Raw genomic sequence first — 24,605 nt, forward strand, 5'->3', positions numbered from 1 at the left:
CACCCGGCAGCGGCAACCACTGCTCCAGACCTCTGCTCCCCAAGCTGGTGAAATGCACCCTGGGAACTCTCAGATGGGAGGCATGTTAACCTCATCTGCTCCTCTCCTACCAGCTTTCACCCTCAAGATTTGGATCTGAAGTTGCACGGGACAGGCAGAGGCACAGGGCAGAAGTCTGCTCAACAGCGCTTTCTAGGTGACCCTCTCGGTAAGTCCCTGCCCCTCTAAGAGCCTTACCTACACCAACAAATAACTCTGTAGTTCCCTGGGATGGGGGAGGGGAGGACCCTGAGGGAGCCAGAAAGACTTCTCAGAAGTTAGAGGGGGTCTTTCCCCAGCTCTCTAAACCAAGCCCTCAGTGACCTTCCAGGTCACTTCACAGCACCCACCCTTCCATAGGGTCCTGCTCTGCCCCTGGCCCTCAGTTCTCTAGATCCCTGGTCCTCTCAGGTCAATGGTCAAACTCTACTGCAAAGAGGGGACAAGGACACAGCTCCACACTGCAGCCCCCACCGGCCTGAGGAATTCCCCTAATCTTTCAGGCCACACTGGGTTTGTGGTTTCTTCTTTTGTTTCTGTTTTTTCCCCACAAGCAGGTACAGCTTCTTAGCTCTTAGACTATAGCTCTTCTCCTCAGGGATGGGGGTAGGAGGAAGGGACCCCTGGATCCTTCAAAAAAAACCTATGTCCAACAACATTAGTCTCCAAGGTTCCCTTTCTCAAAGGCCCATGAAACCCTGACAATCAGAGACAAGCTAAACTTTGTAGAAATTCCAGTCCCACTGGTTCCAGGCCTCTTAGAACCCCACCCCCCTATCACAGGACAGGGGATGGAGCTCTGCAGAGGCCAGGGCAACAAGTGGCTCACCCTCAGGCCCCACCACAAAGGAGCCCAGCATGTGAGAGACTACCTAGGACAGAGGGCAAGACGGGAAAGCTACACCAAAGCTGGTATTTCAGTCCTTGGCCCTTCTGCTCCAGGTCATGAGAAGGTTAGGATGTACTGACTGTAGCCTTCCGCCTGTCCTTGGCACCCTGAGTCCCACAGCCAACCAAAGTTCTGCTAAGGCATCTAGGGACGGTGGTTTTTCATCCTCTCATACTTGCTAGCATGTTCTGGGCTAGGATCGCCATGGCCATCTTACCAAGCAGGACAGTGACCTAGGCTTCCACTCTGTGGTGTTGCCTATGCTGAGGAAGGATCACGGGTCTATCTCATATGAACATGGAAGGAAAAAGCCTGGGTTAAGACAGATTTCTTCATTTTTCTTCCTAGACAGAGAAGGAAGGGGTGCTAATAAACCTGGCACCCCTGCCCTGCAATGCCACTAACCACAGAGGTGTTCTGCCCAGCTGCTGCAGTGCCTTGTCCAAACTGGTGCAGAGTGACACAGCAGTGACCAGATGTTTGGCCCAGTGCCTCCTCACTGCTGCCTAAATGTCTGTAGCTCACTGTAGAGGTGGGTACAGTTGCCTTGGCCTGGGCTCAGCATTCCTCCTCTAGTTTCCCCACATATGAACACTCAGATTGTTTCCATAATTTCCCTCTAGTCAGGAGCATGATGGTACTAGTTAGGCTCAATAAAGGTGTGTATAACATGGAGGAGGGGCTTCCTTCCATCAAAGGCATTCCCATGTCTGGGCCAAAGACTGCGAATTCCAGGTCCCTACAAACTCACCCCTGTAGGCAGATTGAGAAACAGAAAAACAGAGAAAGCCTTTATCAGCATGTCTAGCTGAGAACCCTGTCCCTCATCAAGAATGCCATGACTACCATTACCTAAGAGCCTCCGGGTAAGCGCATCAGGGCCCAGCTGCCCACCACTTTCCCTAGTCCACTCATCTTTCATTCACTTGGCCATCAAATTTGCATCATGTCTCACTTTGTGATACACATGAAGAAAATCTTTTGACCTGCCTTCAGGTCCCTGCCTCACCCTGCCCCATCCCAGGTGTTATTTTGGGGGCAGGGGATGGGGCTGCCAAGGGAAGTGAGAGAGCAGCAGAGCGACTCAGAGGTGCTAAGAAATGGAGCATGCTCACAGGCGTGTCCTCCCCCTCCCCATCCTCAGAGCAAGCAGGGTAGCCAGAGACCAGAACAGCAACAGCAGCAGACCATCCTCAGAGAGAACAGAAGACATCATAGCCAAGAGTACCAATGCTGCCACCAGGAAGGGACACTCAGGCCCCTGCCATGCCAGGCAGCTTCTGTGGAAGCACGGATCCAACCCAGCATCCCAACAAGTCTACTCAGGCTCTGTGTACATTCCTGCTCGGTCCAGATCCTGCCCTCTCCTTCTCCAGGCTCCCAGGCTAACCCAGGCCCCTTCCTAACTCACGTTCTTGAGCAGCTCTGACAACACATCAGTGTCCAAATGATAGAAAGGGGACACTGTGTCAGGGAGAAAGAGAGACAAACAGACCAGAAAAAAAAATAATCACATCTTAACTCCTGGAACCCCAAAGGTACCCTTACACAGAAAGGGTTTTTCCAGCTGCACTAGAAACCATCCATGCTTGGCCCAGTGTGAGCCAGACCAGAAGTGCTGCTGTCGTCCAGGATGCCCCCATCCTACCTGTGAATCTCACCTGCCCTCATCCTCCCCACCATGGGGATCCATACCAAAATCAGCATCATCTTCCCTAACCCTCTCCTAAATGGGCATCAGCAGTTGGCCCTTGGCCATCACTGGCCCCAACGGATGAACTCTCAGAAGTCACATCCCAAGGATAAAGGCATGGGTCAACAGCTCACCACAGCCATCACCCCCACCCTAGCCCTCATAAACACCCAATAGCAAAGCCTCCATCATGCAGCTGGGGTGGGGGGTCACAATCACCCTCCCTCAGTCCCCCACAAGGGAAGACAGAGTTTGAGAAGAAGCAGACATCGCCCTGGGGCTCCATACTGATCCCCTCCCCCTCCACACTGCAGAAAGCAGCTGGAGCATCAAGGCCTTGAGTTCTGAACACCAGCTCTGCTCCCCAGCTCGCACCTGAGACCAAAACCTATCGCCATCAGCACAACCCATTCCACTCCTCTTGAATGGCTTTCAAGAGATCCCAGTGGAGTGTTTTGTTTATTTCAACTTTCCTTTTCATTTTACTCAATGTTACTAAAAGTAACCCTTCTGTTTCCCACTGCACCTCCCTGGCTCCCCCTCTTTGCTCCCTCATTGACCAGTCTCTTGCTGTACAAAGTATGAAGCCTTCTTTTCCCTGTAACCTTGTCAGATCTGGGATTTGACTCGTCCATTTTGGTCCAAAACAATGCTATCATGCATGGCTTTACCAGTCACTTGTATTTTGCTTTGATTACCTCTAGCAATAGGGATGACATGGGACTAACAGGCAGCTGTCAGAGGAACCAAAATGAGGGGCAAGACTACATCCTACATGTCCAGGGACTCCACTTAAACCTGGCGAGACACAAGAGATGGAGAGAGTCAGAGTAGGGGTGACTCCTCTCTGAGACCCAGCACCAAGGAAGGGGTCTATAAAAAGAAGAGGTACTGATTCTCATCAGGGAGCCTGAATCTCAGCAGGCAGCAGCCTACAAGCTACAGGCTAGTGGTATAGAGAGAGGGAGAAGCAGTAAGCAGGAAGACAGGGGAGCACCCAGGTGGACACAGCCATTGCAACCCTGTCCTGAGCACAGGCTCACTAAGGGCATGTGACTGACGCCTAGACAGCCTAAACGATAAGCCCCAGCTCAAAATTGTCCAATAGGGTCCTCTAGAGCCCCCATATCTCCACGGTCACCAATGTCCTAGAGATGGTAGCTTCCACACCACCTGGAAACTGAAGGCACACAGGGCAGGCACCTATTACCTCTAGCCATAGACTACTCTGCTACAGAGCCTGTGCTCCAGATATGGAGGGCGATATCTAGAAGGACTGGGACTCCTTCATTCTTTATTCTGAGTGTCAGATAACAACACTTACACTCTCCTTCAGCTCATGCTGGCTCCAGGTCCACTACAGCAGAACAGAGGCCCAGGCTCGGGCCAGAAATCATGATAAAGCCCATGTGGCCAGCCTTGAGCTCATGACCCAAGTCTCAGCAAATGCTTCTCCCTGTGACATCAATGAGGTTATCAAGTGAGTCTCAGCAGAGCCACTGTGAGCTTGTTTCCTGACTGAAGCTTTGCTGGATCAATAGCAATAAAAGAGGCCCTGAAAATCAATTCAAGGCAATGTCCTTTTTAAGAAAAACCACTCTGTTCATAATCAACACTTGCTTTAAAAAAAACAACATATAAGCTATTCTGTGTTTTCAAGTCTGCTTGGCTGGGCTCTGCAAAGGCCACCTTGTCACCCTCAATGAACCTACCTGCTGGCGACCAGCCCTTCCCCAGGGACCTGGAGCGTAAAGCCCACTTCATGCCTACAGAAAACAGCAGTTCACACCTGCTATGACCTGAATGAACTGCAACCGGAATGCAAGGCTCTTAGTTCAAGCTGACAGGAAAAGAATCTAGAGCTGAGTCCTACTACTCAAAGCCAGCTCCTTGGCTCTGCAAGTGGCTGCTAAGCCTACATGTGCATACACACACACACACACACACACACACACACACACCAGCTGAACTAGCACCACACTGCCAGGTCTTTTTTGTTATTGTTTTGTTTTTGTTTTTGTTTGTTTCTCTGCCTGTCCTGGAATTCACTCTGTAGACCAGGCTGGCCTTGAACTCAGAGATCTGACTGCCTATGTGAGTGCCAGGATTAAAGATGTGTGCCACTATGCCTGGCTATACCAGCAGCTCAAGTCCAGTAGACATAGCTCTACGAGGGAAGATAAAGAAAGCACAAAGCCATGTATGCACAAAAATGCCATGATGAAACCCACTGTTTTATACCACACACACACACACACACACACACACACACACACAAAATCAATAAACTGGGGAGATTAAAAGAAAAGAAAAGAAACTGGGGAGATAACTCAGTCAGTAAAGTGCTTGCCATGAAAGCATGAGGGACTGGATTTGATCCCCAACACCCACACTACAAAAGTCGGGAGGAGGTTGGGGAGGGGGCTTAATGGATACAGTGCTTACCACACAAGCATGAGGACCTAAAGGAAATCTCCAGAACCCATTAAAGCTAGATGTGGCCCTGAAACCCCAACACTGGAGGGGATGGAAACAGGAGGACAGACAGGGCTTGCTGGCCACCAGCCTCTAGCTCAGTTTCAATGACAGACCCTGTCTCAAAGCAAAAGGCAGAGAGTGATGGTGAAGAACACCTGATGTCTTCCTCTGGCCTCCACAAGCACACCCAGGCACAGGCATGCACAGACACAAGCATGTGAACACGTACACACACACACATACTCACAAATTAAAATAATTTTTCATTGCCCAGAGGGGTGGCCCACTACTTTAATCCCAGTACTAAGGGGGCAGAGGCAGGCACATCTCTGTAACTCCAAGGCTATTCTCGCCTACATAACAAGTTCCAAGCTAGCTAGGGCTACAGAGTAAGATCATGTCTCAAAAACAAATATACTTCATACTAAGGTAGCAGTGTGTGTACCTACAATCCTCACACTGGGAAGTGGTGACATATGAAACCCAGGTAAGGTGAGAGGCCATGTCTGCCCCCCAACATTTTTTTAATTTATTCTGTGCGTATGTACACTTGGCACATGTGAGTTAGGATGCTTGGATGGAGGTCAGATGACAACATATGGGAGTAGGGTCTCCTTCCATCATGTGGGTCCCAGGAGGAGAACGTAAGTCATTGGACACTTCCACCCAAGGAGCTATCTCACCAGCCCAAAACAATCCAAAAAAGAAAGTGATCTGTCTGCCTCTGTGGCGTCATTAAAATGAGGTAGAGAGTGATTGAGGAAGACACTCATTATTGACCTTTTGCCTTTGCATACAGAAAGAAAAGCGCGCACACACATTCCCACATACCTACACACATACCCACACATATACATACACACATGCACCCACTCAGCCTCCAAAAGCTCAAAACAGCCCCTGGGAGACCATGGCCCTTCCCTGTCCCCTCAACTGGCAGTAGAACTTGTACCCCAGGACAAAAGCCAGCCTAGCATTCATAGCACTGCCCAGGAACCCTCTTTGTCATCCATGTCCAGCTGATGCCAAGCCCACCACCCCTTACAAACTGCCTTATGGTCTGTTCCTCTCCCTGCCCTGCTTAGACACACTACCAACCTACCACAGACCCACAGCTGTCTTGTACCATACTGGCCAACCCTCAACAGAACTTTCTAGAACCAAATCCGAACATAACACATTTTTTCCAGCTCTTCTCATGACACTCCCAAAAATGAAACTACCCACATGAACACCCACTCGATGCCATGATCCTTCAAGGCAGTGGCTTCGAATTCCTGTCATCTCCCCTAGATACAGAGTGGTCTGTACCCCTGGCCTCAGCAACCACATCTCCTATAGTCCTGGGTCTCCTCCCACCATTCACTAGGGAGGTCATGCCTCTGCCCCCAGGACCCTCGAAGGAAAGACAAGCTCTCACCCACATCAAATTAGCATCAAGGGTTCACCTGTGCCCAACAGATATGGGCACACATACACCCCATATATACCACACAGCAAGGCACTCATGAAAAATCAGTGTTATCCCCCACAAAAACAAACAAACAAACAAGAAAACGTTATACATATATATATAACGAGGCATTTCCCAAAGCTGGGGATGGTGAACAATCAAGCACACTGAGTATTTACTGGGAGCCTGGGACTGTGGTCCACACAGGGCCTGAGACTGGGGAGGGACCCTTACCAAGTCCCATGGCAGCCCCTTTCTACAGACATACTAGCTAAGACCTGGGGTAGGTAGGAACCTTGTCCACAGGCACACAGCGCCAGGACCACAGTAGGGCCAAGTCTGAGCTCAGGTTCTCATACTTCAGGACAGCAGGGGACTCCCAGCCCCTCAGGAGGAAATTCTGCCTGTGTATAAGGGCCCCGTAGGCCCAAATGAAGCTGCAGAGACAGACGCAACTTCTTACCAGAGTTCCAATCACACAGCCCAAGACCAGCTCTGACCCAGCCACAGAAAGGAAGTGGGCCCTTGTCCTCAGGGACCCGGGCCGAGTGCAAATGCTTTAGCCTTCCCCACCCCCACTGCTGCACCGCGGCCTCTGGGTGTCAGTTCCAGCCCCACCTCACCGCCTGCAAGCCACTCGCCAGGAACAGTAAACACAAATGACTTCCCTGCTCTTCACTGTAATCTAGAGCCCAGCTCTCCCTGGGCCTTGCTGGCTAACAGATGTTTCATTTAAGCAGCTAAATTACCACAAAATACACCCAAGGAGATGACAGGCCAATTTCTCCCAAGGTTTATTTGCATGAAGAGGGAGGGAGTGGTGTGTAGACATTCTATCTTCCTTTTTTTAGGGAAAAAAAAAAGTTTTATTATACACATGAGTGAGAGAAAAAGAGAGAGAGAACCAACACATGAATTATGGATGGCAACAAGGATACAGATCCCTCATCCTGGGAGGCAGAGGAGCCTCCCAGAGCAGGCACTAAGCTTTCAGGGTATGTATGAAGGCAATTTTCATCTCTACATTCTTCTGGTGGTAAACTCAGGTTCTCAGGGCTCAGTCCCCAAAGCTTTTCAAACCTAACTGTACTCCAATGAGCCTCTGTGAGGCAGAGAACATCCTGTGCTGGGCTGGGCCCACCTCAGGACCATTCAGTGACTAATTAGAACCATCTTGGCAATCCCCAGAACTGCCCTAGGCAGGCAGTGTGGCAGGCATCTCCCTGGCCCCAAGGACCCTACAGAGGCAGCGCCTGGCTGTGTCCTCTGTCATGAGGCACTATACTAACTGGATGGTCTAGCCAGCTGCCCACCCATGAAGCAGCAGCCCAGGGACCAGCCTGCACTCCAAGAACCAGAAGACAAAGCTAGATGAGGACTGAGGGCCAGAGCCTCTCTGCTGGGGGAGGCAAGCTGTGGCTATGACAGTAGGCCTCCTGCCCAGGCTGGCTATTTTTCATGCTACCTGGAGATAATGACAATTCATTCATGGGTACCAGGTACCATGCAGAGCTAAGCACCAGGTGGGAGAGAATGGGAAAGGATGAACCATAGAGAAATGGGTTGAGGAGCTGAAGAGATAGCTCAAGGTTTAAGAGTACTGACTGCTTCTGGCCTCTGCAGGCACATACACACAGAATTAAAAACAAAATAAATGTTTTGTTTTGTTAAAAAAAAAAAGTACTGACTGTTCTTCCAGAGGACCCAGGTTCAACTCCCAGTACCCACATGGCTGCTCACAAATGTCAGTAACTACAAAATCTGACATTCTCACAGAGACATACATGCAGGCAAAATGCCAATATACACAAAAAATAAAAAGAAGTAAATTATTAAGATATGGGCTGAGCCACTGCCATGGTCCCAGCTATCCTCAGGACCACAACCAAGAAGCCCATCCATGGCTATCTGTGTCACCTGGGCACCTAACTTTCAACAGGGATGTGGTTGGCACACCCCAACAGAAAGGCTAGCTCCTTATCCGCTATCATCAATAGGTTAGTCAGCTTAGCAAGCAAAATGAAGCTAATTGGGCCCTGCGCAGACATATACCCCAAAACAACCAGAGGATCATGAATGACACTTACCAGCCTTATGAGACTAAGACAGGCACTGGGCCTGGGAACAGATCACACTGGCCTACAGTACCCAGAGTTCTCAACTGACTCAGCCCCACCCAACGCCACACACCCTCATCCCAGGAACCTCACTCCTAGGAGCCCGCTGCACAAAACAGCCAAGCCTAGTGCATATACTATACATGTGTGAGGTGTGTGTCTGTGTGTGCGTGTGTGTACATGCTAATGTGCAAACACACAAAGCCAGGGTTTGTCACACCCCATCCTCTCCTTACAATGCATTCTTAGCACCTGCTAAACAAACAGTCCAGAAGCCCGACAGCCCGCCATGCAGCTCTGCACCACAAGTCTCAAATGCTCCATTCCCAAAAATGCCAGGACAGGTCCTGGCTCCAGGGTGGGGTACAAGAACATTATGTCATCAACTAATCTCGGAAACACTGAGATTTACCCTAAGAGCCACGTCATTATTAAAAGCAGCCACCGCCAGTGCTCGATGGGCCCCAGACGGCTGCAGCTGGAGAGGCGGCTGCTTCACTCCCACAAGAATATGCCCCACCTCTAGGAGCAGCTGAAGAGGGGACTTGTCAACCAGAGCACGGAGCACGAAGCTGAAGAGTCATTGGCAGGGCAGGGCGGCTCACCACAAGAGTAATTACACACATACACCAGACAGCAGCTCTGGGGAAAGGGAAGCAACGTCACAAGCCATTCAAGCCTTCCTCCTACCCCACCTAGGAGGCATTTGGGAGACAAAATGATCCCCTTTCACAGGCCTGAAGCACAGGGCCAGAGCTGTACCCACTGAGATACCCACCTTTACCACTTATGCAGAGTCTGGCCCTGGCTCCTCAAAGGAGATGAAAAGAGGGGCCTCTCTGTGTTCCTGGCAGCTCGGGGGGAGGGGGAGGGGGATGTTGTATAGCAGATACCAAGTTGAGGATGGATGGAAGAGGCCAGCATTGAGGGGAAACTGTCTTCTGGAGTTTGAGAATTCTTATGGAATCCCCAGGAAGCTGCCCAGGGGCACCCACCCCACCTGCTCATTAACAGTGCAGACTCAATGGAAGGGTTCAGACCTCCTAGGAAGGCTTGTTGAAGAAAGGCAAGAAGGGCCAGGCATGGTGGTGTATGCAAGCGCTTGGGAAATAGAGGCAGAAGAATCAGGAATTCAAGGTCATCCTCAGTAATACAGCAAGTTGGGGATCACTCTGGGCTATACAAGACTGTCTCAAATAAAAAGATAAAGTAAAAAGAGAGAGTGGGAAGGTGAGCAACAGGATCAGTGTGAGAGTAGGTGAACCATCCTGCCATTGAAGCAATGAGTAAACTGAGTCTTGGAGAGACACGGCAACCTGCCAGTCACCATGACTGCCCTGCCTCAAACAGGCTTCCTGAGTGCTCTGGAGTGAAAACAAGCAAAGGCAAGGGACATTTCAAGGTGAAGACAGGTGCCCTGGGCCAGCATGCAGAGCAATGTATTAGCTATAGGTGCAAAGAGGCCAGATCCAAAAGCAGTCTTTTCTTTCACCAAAGCAACTGTGGCCCCCTCCTGTCCCTGCTGCCAAATAAATACAATTAAGGACTGGAGAGAGGCACAGATAGGGGAAAGGGAGCAGAGGTGAAGAATGGGAGAAACACGGAGAAAGAAGGAAGGCAGGTCTGAGGACAGGGCTGAATGGGCATAAGGGATCAGAGCCTTCCACAACCCCCTTTCCCTCGGGGACAGAAGGGGCACATGTCATGTGGCTAGACTGTATCTGCCCAGCTGCCCTTTACACTAGAGGATATGATGCAATGGTTTTGGCCTGATCTCCAGTTCAGAGATAGGGGGCCCATGCTCTTCTATGACCACAAACCTCTGCATCTCACTGAGGGTAGAAAACAAGGCAAAAAGGAAAAGAAAGAAGAGAGAGAAAGAAGAAAGAGAGGAAGGAAGGAAGGAAGGAAGGAAGGAACAAAGAAAGAAAGAAACAAAGAAAGAAAGAACAAAACAGCAATGTGAGCCTCAGAGTTCTAGGGTGCCGGTGCAACGGCTTCTCACAGCAGTGACTCAAGAGGCGGCTCAACACCATGCTTCTCCTTAGCCAACAAAGGAAGTCCTATGTCACGCCTCAGCACAGGTCCACGCACCCGCACTGGCTGTGTGCTCCAGGATCAGACAACTGTGACAATCCAAAGAACTTCACTGCAAACACAGCATAAGAGACACTGCATTTAAAAGGGAGAAGACCCAACAAGGGAGGGCTGGGAAGGGACAGGGAACAGAGACAGCTGTGGAACCTGCAGAGCACAGCAATTTGGTCCCAGGGGATCATTCCCAGCTCCTACCTCGGAACCCACTACCAAAGGGCTTGATGTAATACTTGTCCCACAAAGGTGGAGACAGTGACATTCTGAAAGGTCACCTAATATAAGCAAGCAACTGGCTCCACCCTGCACAGATGGCAAATGGAAGAGGGGACTCGGTGCTCCTGGAAAAGCCAAGGCTAAGAAGCTAGTGAAGGGAAAGGGGACCACATGGCAGCACTGCCCCTGCAACCAAAGTGCAGAAAAGAAGCCACAAGGGGCATTTATGGCTTCAGGTTTGAGTTGGTTCCAGGGCAGGAGCAGGCCTATAAAAATTCTTTTAATCCTTATACAAACTCTATAAAGAGTGGCAAACATACACCACAGAACGCTTTGAGCTGAGCCTGTTCTTGTGAAACTGCCACTGGCAGGCTTCAGGAAATCTCAGTCAGGTCTGGCCCCGGGTCAAGCAAGCCTCGGCACAGACCTGTCGCCTCCTCACCACTGTGGAGTTTGCTATTCTTGTTTATCTTCTGGATCCAGAAGCCAAAGACAGTGACAGCTACAGGATACTATGCAGTCAGGGGCCCCTGGGCGCTCAGGGGAAATCACAGCCTAAATGTGAGCTCAGCCTTGCTGGGGAGGAAGGAAAATGACTAGGGCCAAGTGAGGGGCCCTGAGTTGCCTCAGCTCTGTTGGGCCTGTTAGCAGCTGGGTGGGAGGAATCTCAATTCCAACTCTGCAAGGGGTGTAGGGTTACCCCATCCACAAAGCCCTTCTCAAAGGTTAGGTACTGTTCCTTATAGCTGTGACTTCCTTCTGCTACCTTCAATCAATCAGTCCTCAACCAAATCCTATTCTGCAGCCCTTAAAAAGTCCCTTAAGAAAGCAAAGCCCAAGACCAACAGCCAAGAAGACATAGGATCTGCAAGAGATGGTCAGGCAGGATTCAGACTTGGGCTTAGAGGGTCCAGGGCTCTGATGGTAACCACCCAGAGACCCGTCTACAGCCACACTCTGCCCAAGTGCCTGAAGCCAGACCAGGATGGGACCACTGGGTCCCCACTGGTCTGCATAAGGTCAGCTCTGTGTGAGTGGGTGGGGTCTAGAATCCTAGCCCTCGGGGAAGAGGCGAATGTGGACCATGTGGGAGGAGTGCAAAGAGACTTCCGTGTACAGAAACAAAGGCAGGAGCTATGGCCATGCCTGACGATGGGACCCCACTGAAGGCAGTAAGGACACCTTGCCCTGAGCCCACACTCCCCAGCAGGCCCCAGCTGAACCTTACTTAAGCTGCCTGTTTGCTGGTGCAGCTAAGCTGAAACATTTGGAAACAAGAACCTTCCAAAAAACACAAGAAAGCAAAGGGACCACCCACCCACAGACTAACAAGGCAGCATGAAAGTCCTATGAGTAACAACAGTGCCTGGCCACAGCCTCCTGCCAGCTTCCTTCTCTCTTCATCAGGTCAACACACAGCTATCTGTGACACAATGACCAGATGCTTTGCAAACAGGGTGAAGGAAGTGATCACGTGACTCCCCTCCCCACCACCTGGAAGCAGGTGAGGGATAGGCCAGGAAGCCATATAGCCAGAACAGGGCCAGCAGGCCAGCCCTAAGACCACCTTTGAGTTCAGTCATGGGCTTCCTGGCATCCCAGCCTCCCACCAGCCTGAGGACCTGCCAAAGGCCTGCAGATTTGCAAGCAGAGTGGGGACAAAAGACAGTGGAGCTCTGGGGGAAAAGGCCTGCCCTCGCTGGTGTGATGTCCGGGCCCCAACACAGCTGTGGGACCTCAGCTGACCCCTCACCTCTCCCTTCCCTTCCAGCTCAGTGTCAAGAAATGCATGCTTCCTGGAAGGCTAGAGAGATGGCTCAGCGGTTGAGAACACTGGCTGCTCTTCCAGAAGACCTGGGTTCAGTCTCTACACCCACACGGCGGTCCACACCTGTCCTTAACTCCAGTACCAAAGTATCTAACACCCTCTTCTGGCCTCCACGGTCCAGGGCCCACACAAATAAATATTTTTAAAATATTTGTTGTTCACAGGACAGAGTCAAGAGGCTCTCACCACCCTGCAGCCCACCCTGGCTAGAGAAGAACCTAGCCTCAAACGCTGCTCCCCAGAGCACGTGGCCCTGCTTGATCTCCAGCACACCCATTTTCCAGCTGGCCCCAGGATATATCACCAGTGCTGTGATGGTCCAAACAGCCCATCTCTCCACGGTTCAGCTTATCACCTAGAGCCAGTGCAACACCACACCTGCCAGGCACTGAGGAAGGACTCAGCCAGTGGCCCCACCGGTCACCAGCATCCTGTCCGCCTATGCTGTATGCATCCCAACCACTCTGTGCCAAGGGCTGGGACAACTCTGAAACACACCACTCAACAAAGGTGGTGTGTGCCCATCTCCTGCCTGTCCAGTGCCTGCCCAAGGAGCCACAGGGAGAGCAGAAGGCCCTTTCAGTTGTCTCAGACTTCAGAAATCCAGGGACACTGACCTCCTCAGGCCAGTGGCAATGACTAACAGGGTCCCCATCTGAGCAGAGCCAGGTGGCCTGCCATGGGCCACCTGCTGCAGCTGGGCACTGGTGGGGAAGGAGGAGAGAGGACAAGAAAGGAAAGTGTCTGCCCAATGTTGTTCTGGATACCACAGGAGTAAGCAGCAATAGAGGGGAGGCAGAGGGCATGCGGCCTCCTGAGCCAGCCAAGCCTGCTCCCTGACATGTATTACACAAAATCCTCCTAAGAGCCTTGGACTTAGGGGGTGGAGGCTGTCATCTTATTTCAGGTAAGGAAACCAGGTTCAGATGACCCTCAGCAGCCTGGCTTCCACACCTAGAACACTTGACTGAGGGCACTAACTGACCAAGGTCATCAAGAAAGCATGAGAAAAACAGGTCAGCATTTTGCTCTTGTCCAGCACTTCCTGTTAGACAAGCTTGTCAAGCAAGGGCTTTTGGCACAAATAAAGTATGTGGACCAACAGCAAAGAGCAGGACCGGGATGAACTGGTATGGGGGAGGGGAGCCAAAAGGCCTTCTAAAAGTTCAGAGCTGGCCTGGGGAAGTATTCCAGCAGGATCAGGAGGAGATAAGGCTGGGGAGAAACTGCAGGGTAATGATCAGGAAGCGGGACGCAGCAGGAGGCAGCTAGAGGCTGGGTTAGAGCACTAGGTGCCAGACAGAAACAGAGGCATGGCTCCTATCAGGTGAGCTTCGGCGCTGGGTGGGGGATCAGCTGGGTGCAGGGAACTGCAAGGAAGGTGTCTTAGTTAGGTTTCTGCTGCTGAGATAAAACACCAAGACCAAAAGCAAGCTGGGAAGGGAAAGGTTTATTTGGCTTACAGGTTATATGCAGGCCATCATCAATAGAAGCCAGGGCCGGACCCTGGAGGCAGGAATGAAGCACACTGAGCTGCCCCCCTTTGTTTGCTCAGCCTGCTCTTTTTTTCTCTTGAAGGCTTGGTTGGCTGTAGACTAGGCTGGCCTTGAACTCACAGAGATCCACCTCCCTGAGTGTGATTACAGGCGCGTACCACTGTGCCCAGCTTTTTCAGACTGCTTTCTTATACACCCCAGTACCAGCTGCCCAGGAATGGCTCTGTCCACAGAGGGCTGACCAGGCCCATCCCACATTGATCATTAATTAAGAAAAAAAAAAAAAAAGTACCTTACAGACTTGCCTATCTGCAATCTGATAGAGGCATTTTCTCAATTTACATTCCTCTTCCAAGATGAAACTAGCTGTGTCAAAAAAACAAACAACAAAAACACCCAATCCGGACAGAAGGGAATGAGCTGAAGCGGCATTCAACAGATCCTACCGAGCACTCCCAGCTCTCCCACAGCTGATCTTTCCCCACTAGGACCTGACCCTGGAACTGTATAAATAGTCAAGTCCTCTACCACTAAGCTATAGGTTAATATACTCTTTAAGACAGAGCTTCAACAAGTTGCCAGGTGGGCTTTGAGACTGAGTCCTTCTGCCTTGTTTCACTGGTATGTCAGGCCGGTGCTGCCAGGCGGGCTCCTGCTGTCTCATTCTATATAGACTGCTTGGTACATGCTACAAGCCATGGAAGGTGGGGGGGGGTTGCTGTGGATGGAGGGCCTGGCAAATGCCACCAAGCTACATCCTCAGCTCCCAAGAAAAGTTCTATTTTAATGGTTGAAATAACCACCTTATGAAATTCAGAACTCTATCTCGATAAATACATTGGACTGGAGCACAGCCTCACTCTTGGTTCAGAACAGCTATGGCTTCCTCCTACAAGGGCAGGGGCGGGGTTACAACAGAGGCCATCTGGCCCATGATGCCTAAAATATTCCAATCTAAGTTCTGTTTGTTTGTTTTGTTTTGTTTTTTGAGACAGTATTTCTTTGTGTGTAGCCCTGGCTGTCCTGGAACTGTAGACCAAGCTGGCCTCCAACTCAGAGATCTGCCTGCCTCTGCCTCTGCCTCCTGGGTGCTGGGATTAAAGGCATGTACCACCACTGACCAGCTTCTGACCTAACACTTGACAGAAAACAGTGATTATCCTACTCCTGAAGAAAGCTGAATGGCCAGGCTGGAGTGTGGGAGAAAAAGGTGTTTTCAAGAAATGTGAGGAAGGAAGCCTGGTTAAGGGAGACCCAACTGTGGAGACTATGTCCTCCATCTGCCTAACATGAGGATCCTGACAAATCAGCCATCAGCCCCACACAGCTCTTCACTCTTCTCTGTCCTTGTTCTGAGTTTGCTGTTCTAAACCCATATATATGCTGGACACAGACAAAAGGGACAGGACAGGTGTCAAATGAGTGTCCTCAAAAGAGTTTAGAGAGATGGTTCATGGCCAGGTGGTGGTAGCAGCCATGGTATACACCTTTAATCCCAGCATTCAGGAGGCAGAGGCAGGCGGATCTCTGAGTTTAAGGCCACCTGGGTCTACAGAGTGAGTTCCAGGACAGCAAGGGCCACACAGAGAAATGCTGTCTCAAAACAAAAGAGAAATGGCTCAATGGTTAAGAGCACTCACTACTCGCACACACGACGGCCTGTAATCCAGCTCAAGAAGAACAGATGCCCTCTTCTGGCCTCCACAGGCACCTGCACCCAGGTGCACATACACACATAGATACACAAACACACACAGAAATTAAAAAAAATAAATTAAACAATTTTTTACAAGAGGGATCATGTTGCCAACTGCCCTCTGGGGACCCAAAGGCTTCTGAGAGGATGAGGGACATTTTGTGTCACCTCACCCTCAAAGCTAGAAAGAACACAACTGAAAACCAGGGTTGGAGAGAACACTTTCCTTGTCAGGCCCCCCAGCTTACTGAGCTTATGTCCCCAGAGCCCAAAGCAGGGCAGAGCGTTCTTCACAAAGGCCCCCAACATGGCCATCAACTTCTCCCTCTCATCAACACCCTGGCTGGCAAGCAAGCCACATTTTTGGTTTTTTGTTTTTAATCAACACACACCACACAAACAAGTCTCACCAAGGTTGTGTCCTGCTCCAGCAAGTCCCTGACACCACAGCCTCCCTGAGTATCACAGACACTGCCATGCAGAAACACCAGTCCCAGAACCACATTATCCCATGTTCCCACTGCTGATGCCTCAGTGGGACACCCCACACAATTCACCCTCCCTGAAGAAAGCTGGGTTCTATACATACACACCTGTGCTTTACCCACATGGAACTTCCACACCCCCAAAGTCTGTCTTTCACCCTTTCAGGGGTGTTCTGCCAAAACAGCATAAGCTAAGTAAAAGACATCATGAAAAGCAATGTTACATGGCTCAGCAGGTTAAAGTGCTTGTGACATAAGCCTGGTGACCTCAGTTCTGACCCTGGGACACGTGAAGATGGAAGCAGAGAACCACCTCCGAAAAGTTGTCTCCATACACCTACTGTGGCTCGCCTGCCCACACACATCATGTACACACATAATAATAACAAATAACCCTTTTCCCAGACGTGGTGGTACACACCTTTAACCCCAGCACTCAGGAGACAAAGACAGAGGATCTCTGTGAGACTGAGGCCAACCTAGTCTACATAGTAAGTTCCAGGTCAGCCAGGGCTATATAGTGAGACTCTGTCTCCAAAAGAAAAGGGCAGAATTGGAGAAAAAAAAAATTTTTAATTAATGTTTTACATTTGTTACTTTTTCTTAGGACTACCAAGAATGTGTAAATCTAAAGAATTTTTTTTTTATTACCTGTGTATAGTGAGAGTCTGGTTTCTTTAAAAATCCAGTTATCTTATGTGAAAATGTTTCTGTTTTAATCCCAGGTGTAAGATATGGGGCTGCTTCAGTTTGTCCACAGCCATTAACTGTCTTGTGCACTAGCAGAGGCGTGATCTTTGCCAGCTACAAATAGTTTAATTCTAGGGACTCTGAGAGGGTATGCCTGCTAAAGAGAAGTTGGAGATATCCTGACTACAAAGACTAGACTTGTCCCAAGTAAAACAATGACCCTAATCAGCATAAAGTAATCTAAAGAAACCTATGTCCCCTTTCCCCCTGTAACCTTCTGTCTCTCCTAGGACAGGTGTGTGGAAGAAATAAGGGTTGGAAGGGAGGTAGAGGTATAAAAACCCAATACATTGGATAAAACAAATACACCAACACCTCTGTGGCAGTGTGAGTGTGAGTGTGTGTGTGTGTGTGAGAGTGTTTGAGTGTGTGTGTGTACTTATGAACGCAACTACCTGCAGAGGCCAGTAAGGGTGTTGGATTTCCTGAAGCTAGAGTAGTAAGGCCCTGTGAGTCAGCCAACATGGGTGCCAGAATTCAAACTCAAGTCCTCCACAAGAGCAGCAAGAGCTCTTAACCACAGAACCTTTTCTCCAGTCTTGTGTAAAACTAGACGTAATTCAGCTCTGACTGTAATAACATACATAGAACACAAATATGCATGCATAGAATGTATGTACCCACAGACATGTACAGACACATACATGAACGAAGCTCCCAGGAGACCTGAGCACACCCCTTCTTATCTTAGCCTCTACATATCCTCCTCCTACCAAGGAACTGCATCCATTGAAGCAGAGGCTCCTGAGCTAGGACAAAGGAACACACAGATGAGCCTAGAACATCTTGTGCCAGCAAGTCAGCGATGCTCCCAGAATGATTGGGAATGTGCCAGAGATATGCAGACGCCAACCTGGACCAGTTCCCACTGTCGTCCGAGACAATGTGAGCACCGAGGTAAATAATGGTTGTAGCAGATTAGAATAAAACAGGAAACATAACCCATGCTGGGTGGGAAGAGAGAAAGTGGGGAGAGGAGAGATGGGAAGAGGAGAGGGAGAAAGAGAGGTAGTTACCTTGTTTTAAAGCACCTCCTTAAAATCTAGGTTCCACGCTAATCAAGCAGTTAAACTCAACATCCCCAGTCAACAGGGAAGGATGAGCCTCAAGCCACCTGCTCTGATCCAAGGGAAAGGACGGCAGAATGCCACACTCCACTGCAGGGGCACAGCCGGAATCTAATCCTGAGGCATCAGCTGAACCCAAATCCAAGGAGCCTGGACCTTGGCCATCAAGAGCAAAGAAAGGACATGACTGTCTAGGAGAAGCTTGGGGCAGGGAGGGGCAGCTGAGCATCCCAGGTCACCTTTGCCAGAAGGACACTTAACTGGGACACCTGGGTGGCTTGCCAATGCCTCTGATACAGATAGTCACCCTGTGGTCACAAAGCTCACACTTGTTTGTAGGGAATGCACTGGACACTAGGGGCATGGAGTAGCAAGTTCCTGCTAAAGCTCAGAGGTCCACAAGAAAGTGTGTACACCTTGACCATGAGTCAGAGACATTCTCAGAATGTAAAACTGCCTGGCTTGAGGCTGGAAAGATGGCTCCCTGGTTAAGTAGCAGAGGATCCCAGTTTAGTTCCCAGCACCCACCTCTGGCAATTCACAATTGGCTCACTCCAGCTCCAAGGGATCAAATATAAATACTCCGTTCTGACCTCCAGGATATCTGTACTCTTGTACACACACACACACACACACACACACACACAGAATCACAAATCTTTTTAAAACTGCCTGACTTCCTTGAGAATCAGCTTTCCTTTCTCTGCTTTGCAAATCACCTGTGTCTTGAATCTCAGCCTCTCCAACAGAATCCCTACACATACACTCAAGGAACTGGGTACACATCCAACGGCCTCCTAATCAAAAAACCTGTCACCCACATCCACTGGCTGCCCTTGCTTGCTGAGACTTCATGAGAAGATTGGCCAGCCTGCTGCCCTCCTTTTCCTCCCCAACCCGTAACATGGAGCCAGGAAAAGGAATTATTCTTTGAATGAAGGTGAAAGGAAAGAAGGTTGCTCTGCATGGGAGGCCAGGCTGAAGGGAAGCAGAGAGGGTGCAGCCCTGCCTGGAGAGGCTCACATCCTCAGATGGCAACATCCTTCACGGTCTAGATCCCCTAGGGCCTGAGTCCAGCTGAGCAGGCAGCAAACGGTGTTCATGAGAAAATAGTGTGGAAAGTACAACACTAGAGGTGTATACTGGAGTACTGGTCCAAAGCAAGGCCCAGAACAAAAGAGCAATCAGAGGAAGCTTCCTACAGGAGAAAGGGGCCTGATCCTGCTGACATAAAGAACTAGGCTGGAAGGAGGCCAATAAGTAAGCTTGTGGTGGGCACTAAAGAAAAAAACCACGAGAGAAGACATAAAGTACCAGTTGGGAAGGTCAGGGGAGAGGCAGAACATGGAGGGCATGGATGAGACATGCTCAGGGTAGCTGAGGCAGGGCAAGCCCCATGGAAGAAAACCCTGGTGATCCCGGTATTCAGAGATTTATGCTGGGTCCCCGCAGCAGACAGACCACTGAGATCCTGAAGGGAGAAGGCCACCAGAGTGATATGAGCATGACAAAGGTAACAAAGAGACCCCTCCTTAAGAGGCATCTCCAAAGCAAACATGTAGACTTTCAGCTGACATGGCACCCTTGTAAGCTCTCAACTGTGATCACTTCAACTCCACCAAGTCCCTTCTTAGGATCAATAACTAGTGACCATACCTATTAGCTTAATTAAACTCAAAGTGGCTTCCAGGCATTGGAGTACAAAGTACATCCTGCCCATTCAAGAAGGTACAACAAAGCAGGCATCCAGTATTTCTCCATGACCATAGTACCCAAGAGATACCTAATAAATGCCTGTTGCCAGGTCTGGCATAATGGTACAGTCCTTTAAGCTCAGCACTTGGGAGGTAGAGACAGGCAGGTCTTCTGGAAGATCCAGGTCAGCCTGGTCTATGTAGCAAGCTCTATGCAGTCAGGTTATTATAGTCAGATCCTGTCTCAAAAAAAAAAAAAAAAGAAAAGAAAAAGAAAAGCTATTATGCGCCCCTAGAACCCAAAGCCCAGCTGCGATAAACTCAAAATGGGAGGGGAACTCTGAGTCCTGAAGATTCACCAGGAAGCCATGTGGCCTTCGAGGAATGAGGGACATCAGAGGCCAGTAGGCTGGGCATGTTCTAGCACATGACAAGCAGGGAGAAAGGAAATGGTCTCTCATTCCTTGCCAAATGGCCCTGCTGACTCCCCAGTAAAGGATCCAAATGTCCAGGGACACCGGGCATGCTCCCACTATTACCCCAGCAAGCCCACAGGTCCCAAGAAAGCCCAGAGAAGTGCTCGAGGCTGCAGGGTAGCTGAGGCAGCTCAAGTCTTTTGAAATCACCATTTCTAGAAAGATGTGCACACAAATACCCTGCACCCCTAGCTATGCCACTTGCTGTCTGGCTGACCTGGGGCACCACTGTGGAACTCTGAGCTTTACCTGTCAACAAATCAGAGGTAGCACAGCACTCTACAAATTGTGCCTGGCCAAGGTGGCCCAGGAAAGAAAGGGGAGCTGTAATTCCCTCTGTGCTCCAACCACCACAAACTAAGATGACATTGTCTCCCCCTGTATCAGACATGTGAGCTTCCCTGTAGCAAAGGGCAAGCACCCAGAGAGAAAAGAAATCTCTCCCCGGACCCTGCACAGCCAGCTCGGGTAACAACCGTTGTTTCTTTCCTTATGTGAGGCTAATCTTGCCCCAATACCAATGAAGGTTCAGACAGCACCTGCAATGTAGACCCTGGGATAGACCAGCCTACTAACAGACTAGCCTACACAAGATGACCCTGAAGCCTGCCCCAGCCAGTGCCCTTCATCCCATCCAGCCCAAACCTCGGGAACCAGCCACTTCGGAGTCAGGCACAGCCCCTCCCAATATCCCTGCCAATCTGCCTCACCCTCTTTACCCAACCCCATCCCCAATCCCAGGTCAGGCTCAAGCCTCCAGACCCACCAACAGAGCCTGCCAAAAGCAAGCCGGCCCAAGCCTCTTAGCAATTTAGTGAAGGCCCATAAGGAAAGGTCAAGACCTGGCTATGGGCAGGAGTTGCCCCCTCTTCCCTTTCTCTAGCCAAGAAACTGCGGCCTCCCTGTCCCAATGTAGAGGAGGAGGATCACACTTCAAGATCTGAAAGTCCTCCCTACAGCAACCACTTGAGCATGCCACTCGGGCACACTGTCGCTCAGACCTTGCAGGAATCTAGCTGCAAGTGAAACCCTGCAGGCTCCCTCTCTTGCTCTCTGAGCTGCTGGGGTATTACTATCAAGTAGGAGGACAACCTTTCTCTTTCCCTCCAGGGGCTCTCCTTTGTCAAACGGGAAATGGCTGGCCCCATCTCTTTGGAAAGGCAGACACAGCCAAAGGGCAGAGGCTTTGGGGGGGAGGGGTAGAATCCGTCAGAATATTAGGATTAGTGACTCTCACAGAGTCACCACGTTTCCCGAAGTCCGAGTAGAGAATTCCCAGCGTCCACTCGGAGTTGCGAAGTGGGCGGGTCGCACCCGGACAGTACCGGCTGAACCAGGGCTGCTTAATCTCTTCCCTCCGCCTTCCAGGGTCCCTTTAAAGAGCGATCGGGCGTGGGGATCCGAGACCCCCGAAGGGCGGGCCACTTGCCTCGAATCTGCTTAACTCTCGGCCAAGTTCCCTTCAAGGGGCCAAGAAAAGCAGCTTCAGCTAGCAAAGCAGACATTTTCCTGCCCTGCCCTGCCCTGCCCTGCGGCCACACGCGTGCCTCGGCCTCCACAAAGGCCACACTAGAGCGACGACCGAAGTGGGGGCGGTGAAGAGGCGAAGGGGACTCCCTCCTAGAGGCCCGCTAGGAAGTCTGCGGAGGCAGCTGGCCCCGGGCTGGGGTCCGGGAAGAGGCGCGGGCCGGAGAGGGGGCGGCGCCCCGCCCTCCCGCTCCCTTCGACCCGCGCTCCGGGCCAACTCAGCCACCGCTCCAGCTCTTTCTCCACCGGCTCCAGGTCATCCAGGATCTGGACGCCAGGCGCGCAGCCCGAGGACGCGGCCCCTCGCGTGGCCGGCACCGGGTTGGAAGGGGCATTCGAGAACCCAGACCTGGGAGCGAGACGGCAGCGCTGGGACCACGCCGAGGCTGGAGTCGCCCTCCACCAGGCAGCGCACCCTGGAGAGCCGACGCACACAAAACGGTCCCCGGGGCGGTGGTGGCGCGCCCGAGGCTTGGGAGACTTTGGCCAACTTCGCGCCTTTGGGGACCGCCGCTCGAGAGAGCGGGAAGCGGAGACAGGGATGTGCCCCCTTCTGCACTAGCCCTTAAGGCAGCCGCTCCGGCCAGGGCGCCAGGGCCTCCCGCAGCCGGCGCTCCAGTCCGTGCGCCCCGCAGCCCACACACCCCGGCCCTTTCTGCAGCTCCCGGACCCTCACCTGGGACATCTGCGGCCGGAAGTTGATGTCCTTAAGGTCGATGGAGCCGGGGGAGAGGTTGTGCAGCAGCTGGCACAGCAGGACGCCGTCGCGCAGCGCCTGCGCCAGGTCGAAGACCACCGCCGAGGGCCACACGACGCGGTGGTTGGGCGGCAGGACCTTGCAGTCGATGAGCCAGCGGCCGCATTGCCGCCACTGCTCCATGGCGCCCGCGGCGCCCGTGCGCTCGCCGCCGCGGCCGCTGGGCCAGCTCGCTCAGGGCAGCGCTCCAGCCAAAGTGCGGTGACCGCGGGGCATCCCGCCCGCCCGCGCCGGGGTTCGGCGGCCGGGGCGGGGCTTTGCGCAGGCGGCCCCGGGTCCCCGCTGCGCGGCCGCGCGGCCCTCCTCTTCCTCCTCCTCCTCAGGCTAGTAGCGGGCTGCCGCTCCCGCCCACGTGCGGCCAACGGGCACTCGCGGGGCAGCGTGCCGGGTCCCCCCTTCACACACACAAGTCCGTTCGGGCTCCGGCCCGGGCTCCACGCCTCCTGCCGCCGCAGCGCTCCTCGATCCGCCCCTCTGGGCGCCGCATTCTGCGCTCGGGGAGCCCCGCTTCGGCGGCCGCTCCTGCCCCACCCGAGACAAAGGCGCAGCGGGTCGCTCGCTCCGTGCGTCCGGCGCCTGAGCTGCCCGCGCCGCCGTCGCTTTGTTCGCCCGGCCCGTGGGCTCTACCCTCCTCGCCAGGCGCCGGGACTCTGAAGCTCCCCGGCTCCTAGGCGCTGGGGTGCAGGGGGCGCGGCCACGGCCGGGCGGGGCCGGGGGCGGAGCTGGCACTCTCGCCCGGCACCTCCCCGGCGACCCAAGCACCGCCTCCAACCCGTCCTCCCACTTCCTGCCCCGAGGCCGCCAGCGAAAGTTGAGGAGGGCGGGGCTGAAGCTCTAGCTCCAGCCCGCGACTTTCCCTTCGGTGCACGTGGACTCAGGCCGGCGATCTTTTCTGCGGAGTGATGAGGCCGCTGCACCTCAGTAGAGACTGGAAGGTGACCCCTGTAACGCTGGCGCCCCTACATAGTCCTTCCGTAAAAACAGACCCAGGAACGTGTACCAGGCTGGGCTACACACTCACGCCCCTATGGTCCCGTCAATCTGAGGTTAATGGGCTCCGGTCTTCCAGGGTCCGCAGGACACCCCGACTCCCCGAAGAGAGAGAGAAAAAAAATCTTTCACTTAGGTCACCGTCACAGGCAGCCCGCCTTGATTGCCTGGCAGGAGGTGCTGGAGGGATCGACAGTGTTGGGTTCTGAGGACATTGTGACAGTGGGAGGGACTTCAAAAGCATAAATAACTGATTTTACGGTTGATATTACTGTCTCTGGTCTCTCTATCAGGAGCCCGTGTATTCTTGGCAAAGGAAACCCCACAAAGCCAAGGCTGGTATCACGGAAGGGAGCTGGGTGAAAGCAGACCAGTTTCCAAGAGCCTCCAGACTCGATCTTCTGTAGGCTGGGCAGCGCTGTCAACCCCTGCCTCTCTCACAATTTACCTGGGCCCAGGGCAGGATGGCAGGCCCCACCACGATGCACACACGAGGCCTGTCCCCGTACCCAGGGGAGTCCTTCCCTAAGGGAGGGGGCGCTCTGCAGGAAGTCCCCCACCCTTTCCCCACCTAAGAAGGAAGCATGAAACCTAATCCTAGAGATCAAGAGAGGAGCCAGATGGAGCCAGGCTAAATGACAGGTGAGCCTCGGCTCCTGCCTAGGTACCGCCTTACCTCTGAATAGCCTCAGGGAACGGGCCTGCTGCGGAAAAGGCTTAAATCCTCCAAAGCACTCTGCCACAGGCAGGCCCTCCAGCATCTTCCTACGAGTCATTCAATACCCTGCTCCACAGGGCGGGAAGAAGAAGAAAGAAGAAAAGAAAGGACATTACAAAGCTGAGAGCAGAGCACCCGCTAA

General features: G+C 52.1%; 1 protein-coding gene across 5 annotated transcripts in view; it reads right to left on the bottom strand.

Annotated features, from left to right (window-relative positions):
- Vav2 (vav guanine nucleotide exchange factor 2) overlaps positions 1-24,027 on the bottom strand; it is a 161,922-nt gene extending 137,895 nt beyond the window's left edge. Inside the window, exon 1 of one of the 5 annotated variants that reach the window (XM_021651925.2) lies at positions 22,675-24,027. In XM_021651925.2, coding sequence (XP_021507600.2) covers positions 22,675-22,878 — 204 coding nt within the window. In that variant the 5' untranslated portion in view covers positions 22,879-24,027. The remainder of the gene's footprint in view (positions 1-22,674) is intronic. The other 4 variants (XM_060389752.1, XM_021651924.2, XM_060389751.1 and 1 more) reach the window with 4 other exon arrangements.
- Between the last annotated feature and the right edge of the window lie 578 nt (positions 24,028-24,605).

The sequence above is a fragment of the Meriones unguiculatus genome, chromosome 8 (assembly GCF_030254825.1).
Source record: "Meriones unguiculatus strain TT.TT164.6M chromosome 8, Bangor_MerUng_6.1, whole genome shotgun sequence".
NCBI classification, from domain to species: Eukaryota; Metazoa; Chordata; class Mammalia; order Rodentia; family Muridae; genus Meriones; species Meriones unguiculatus.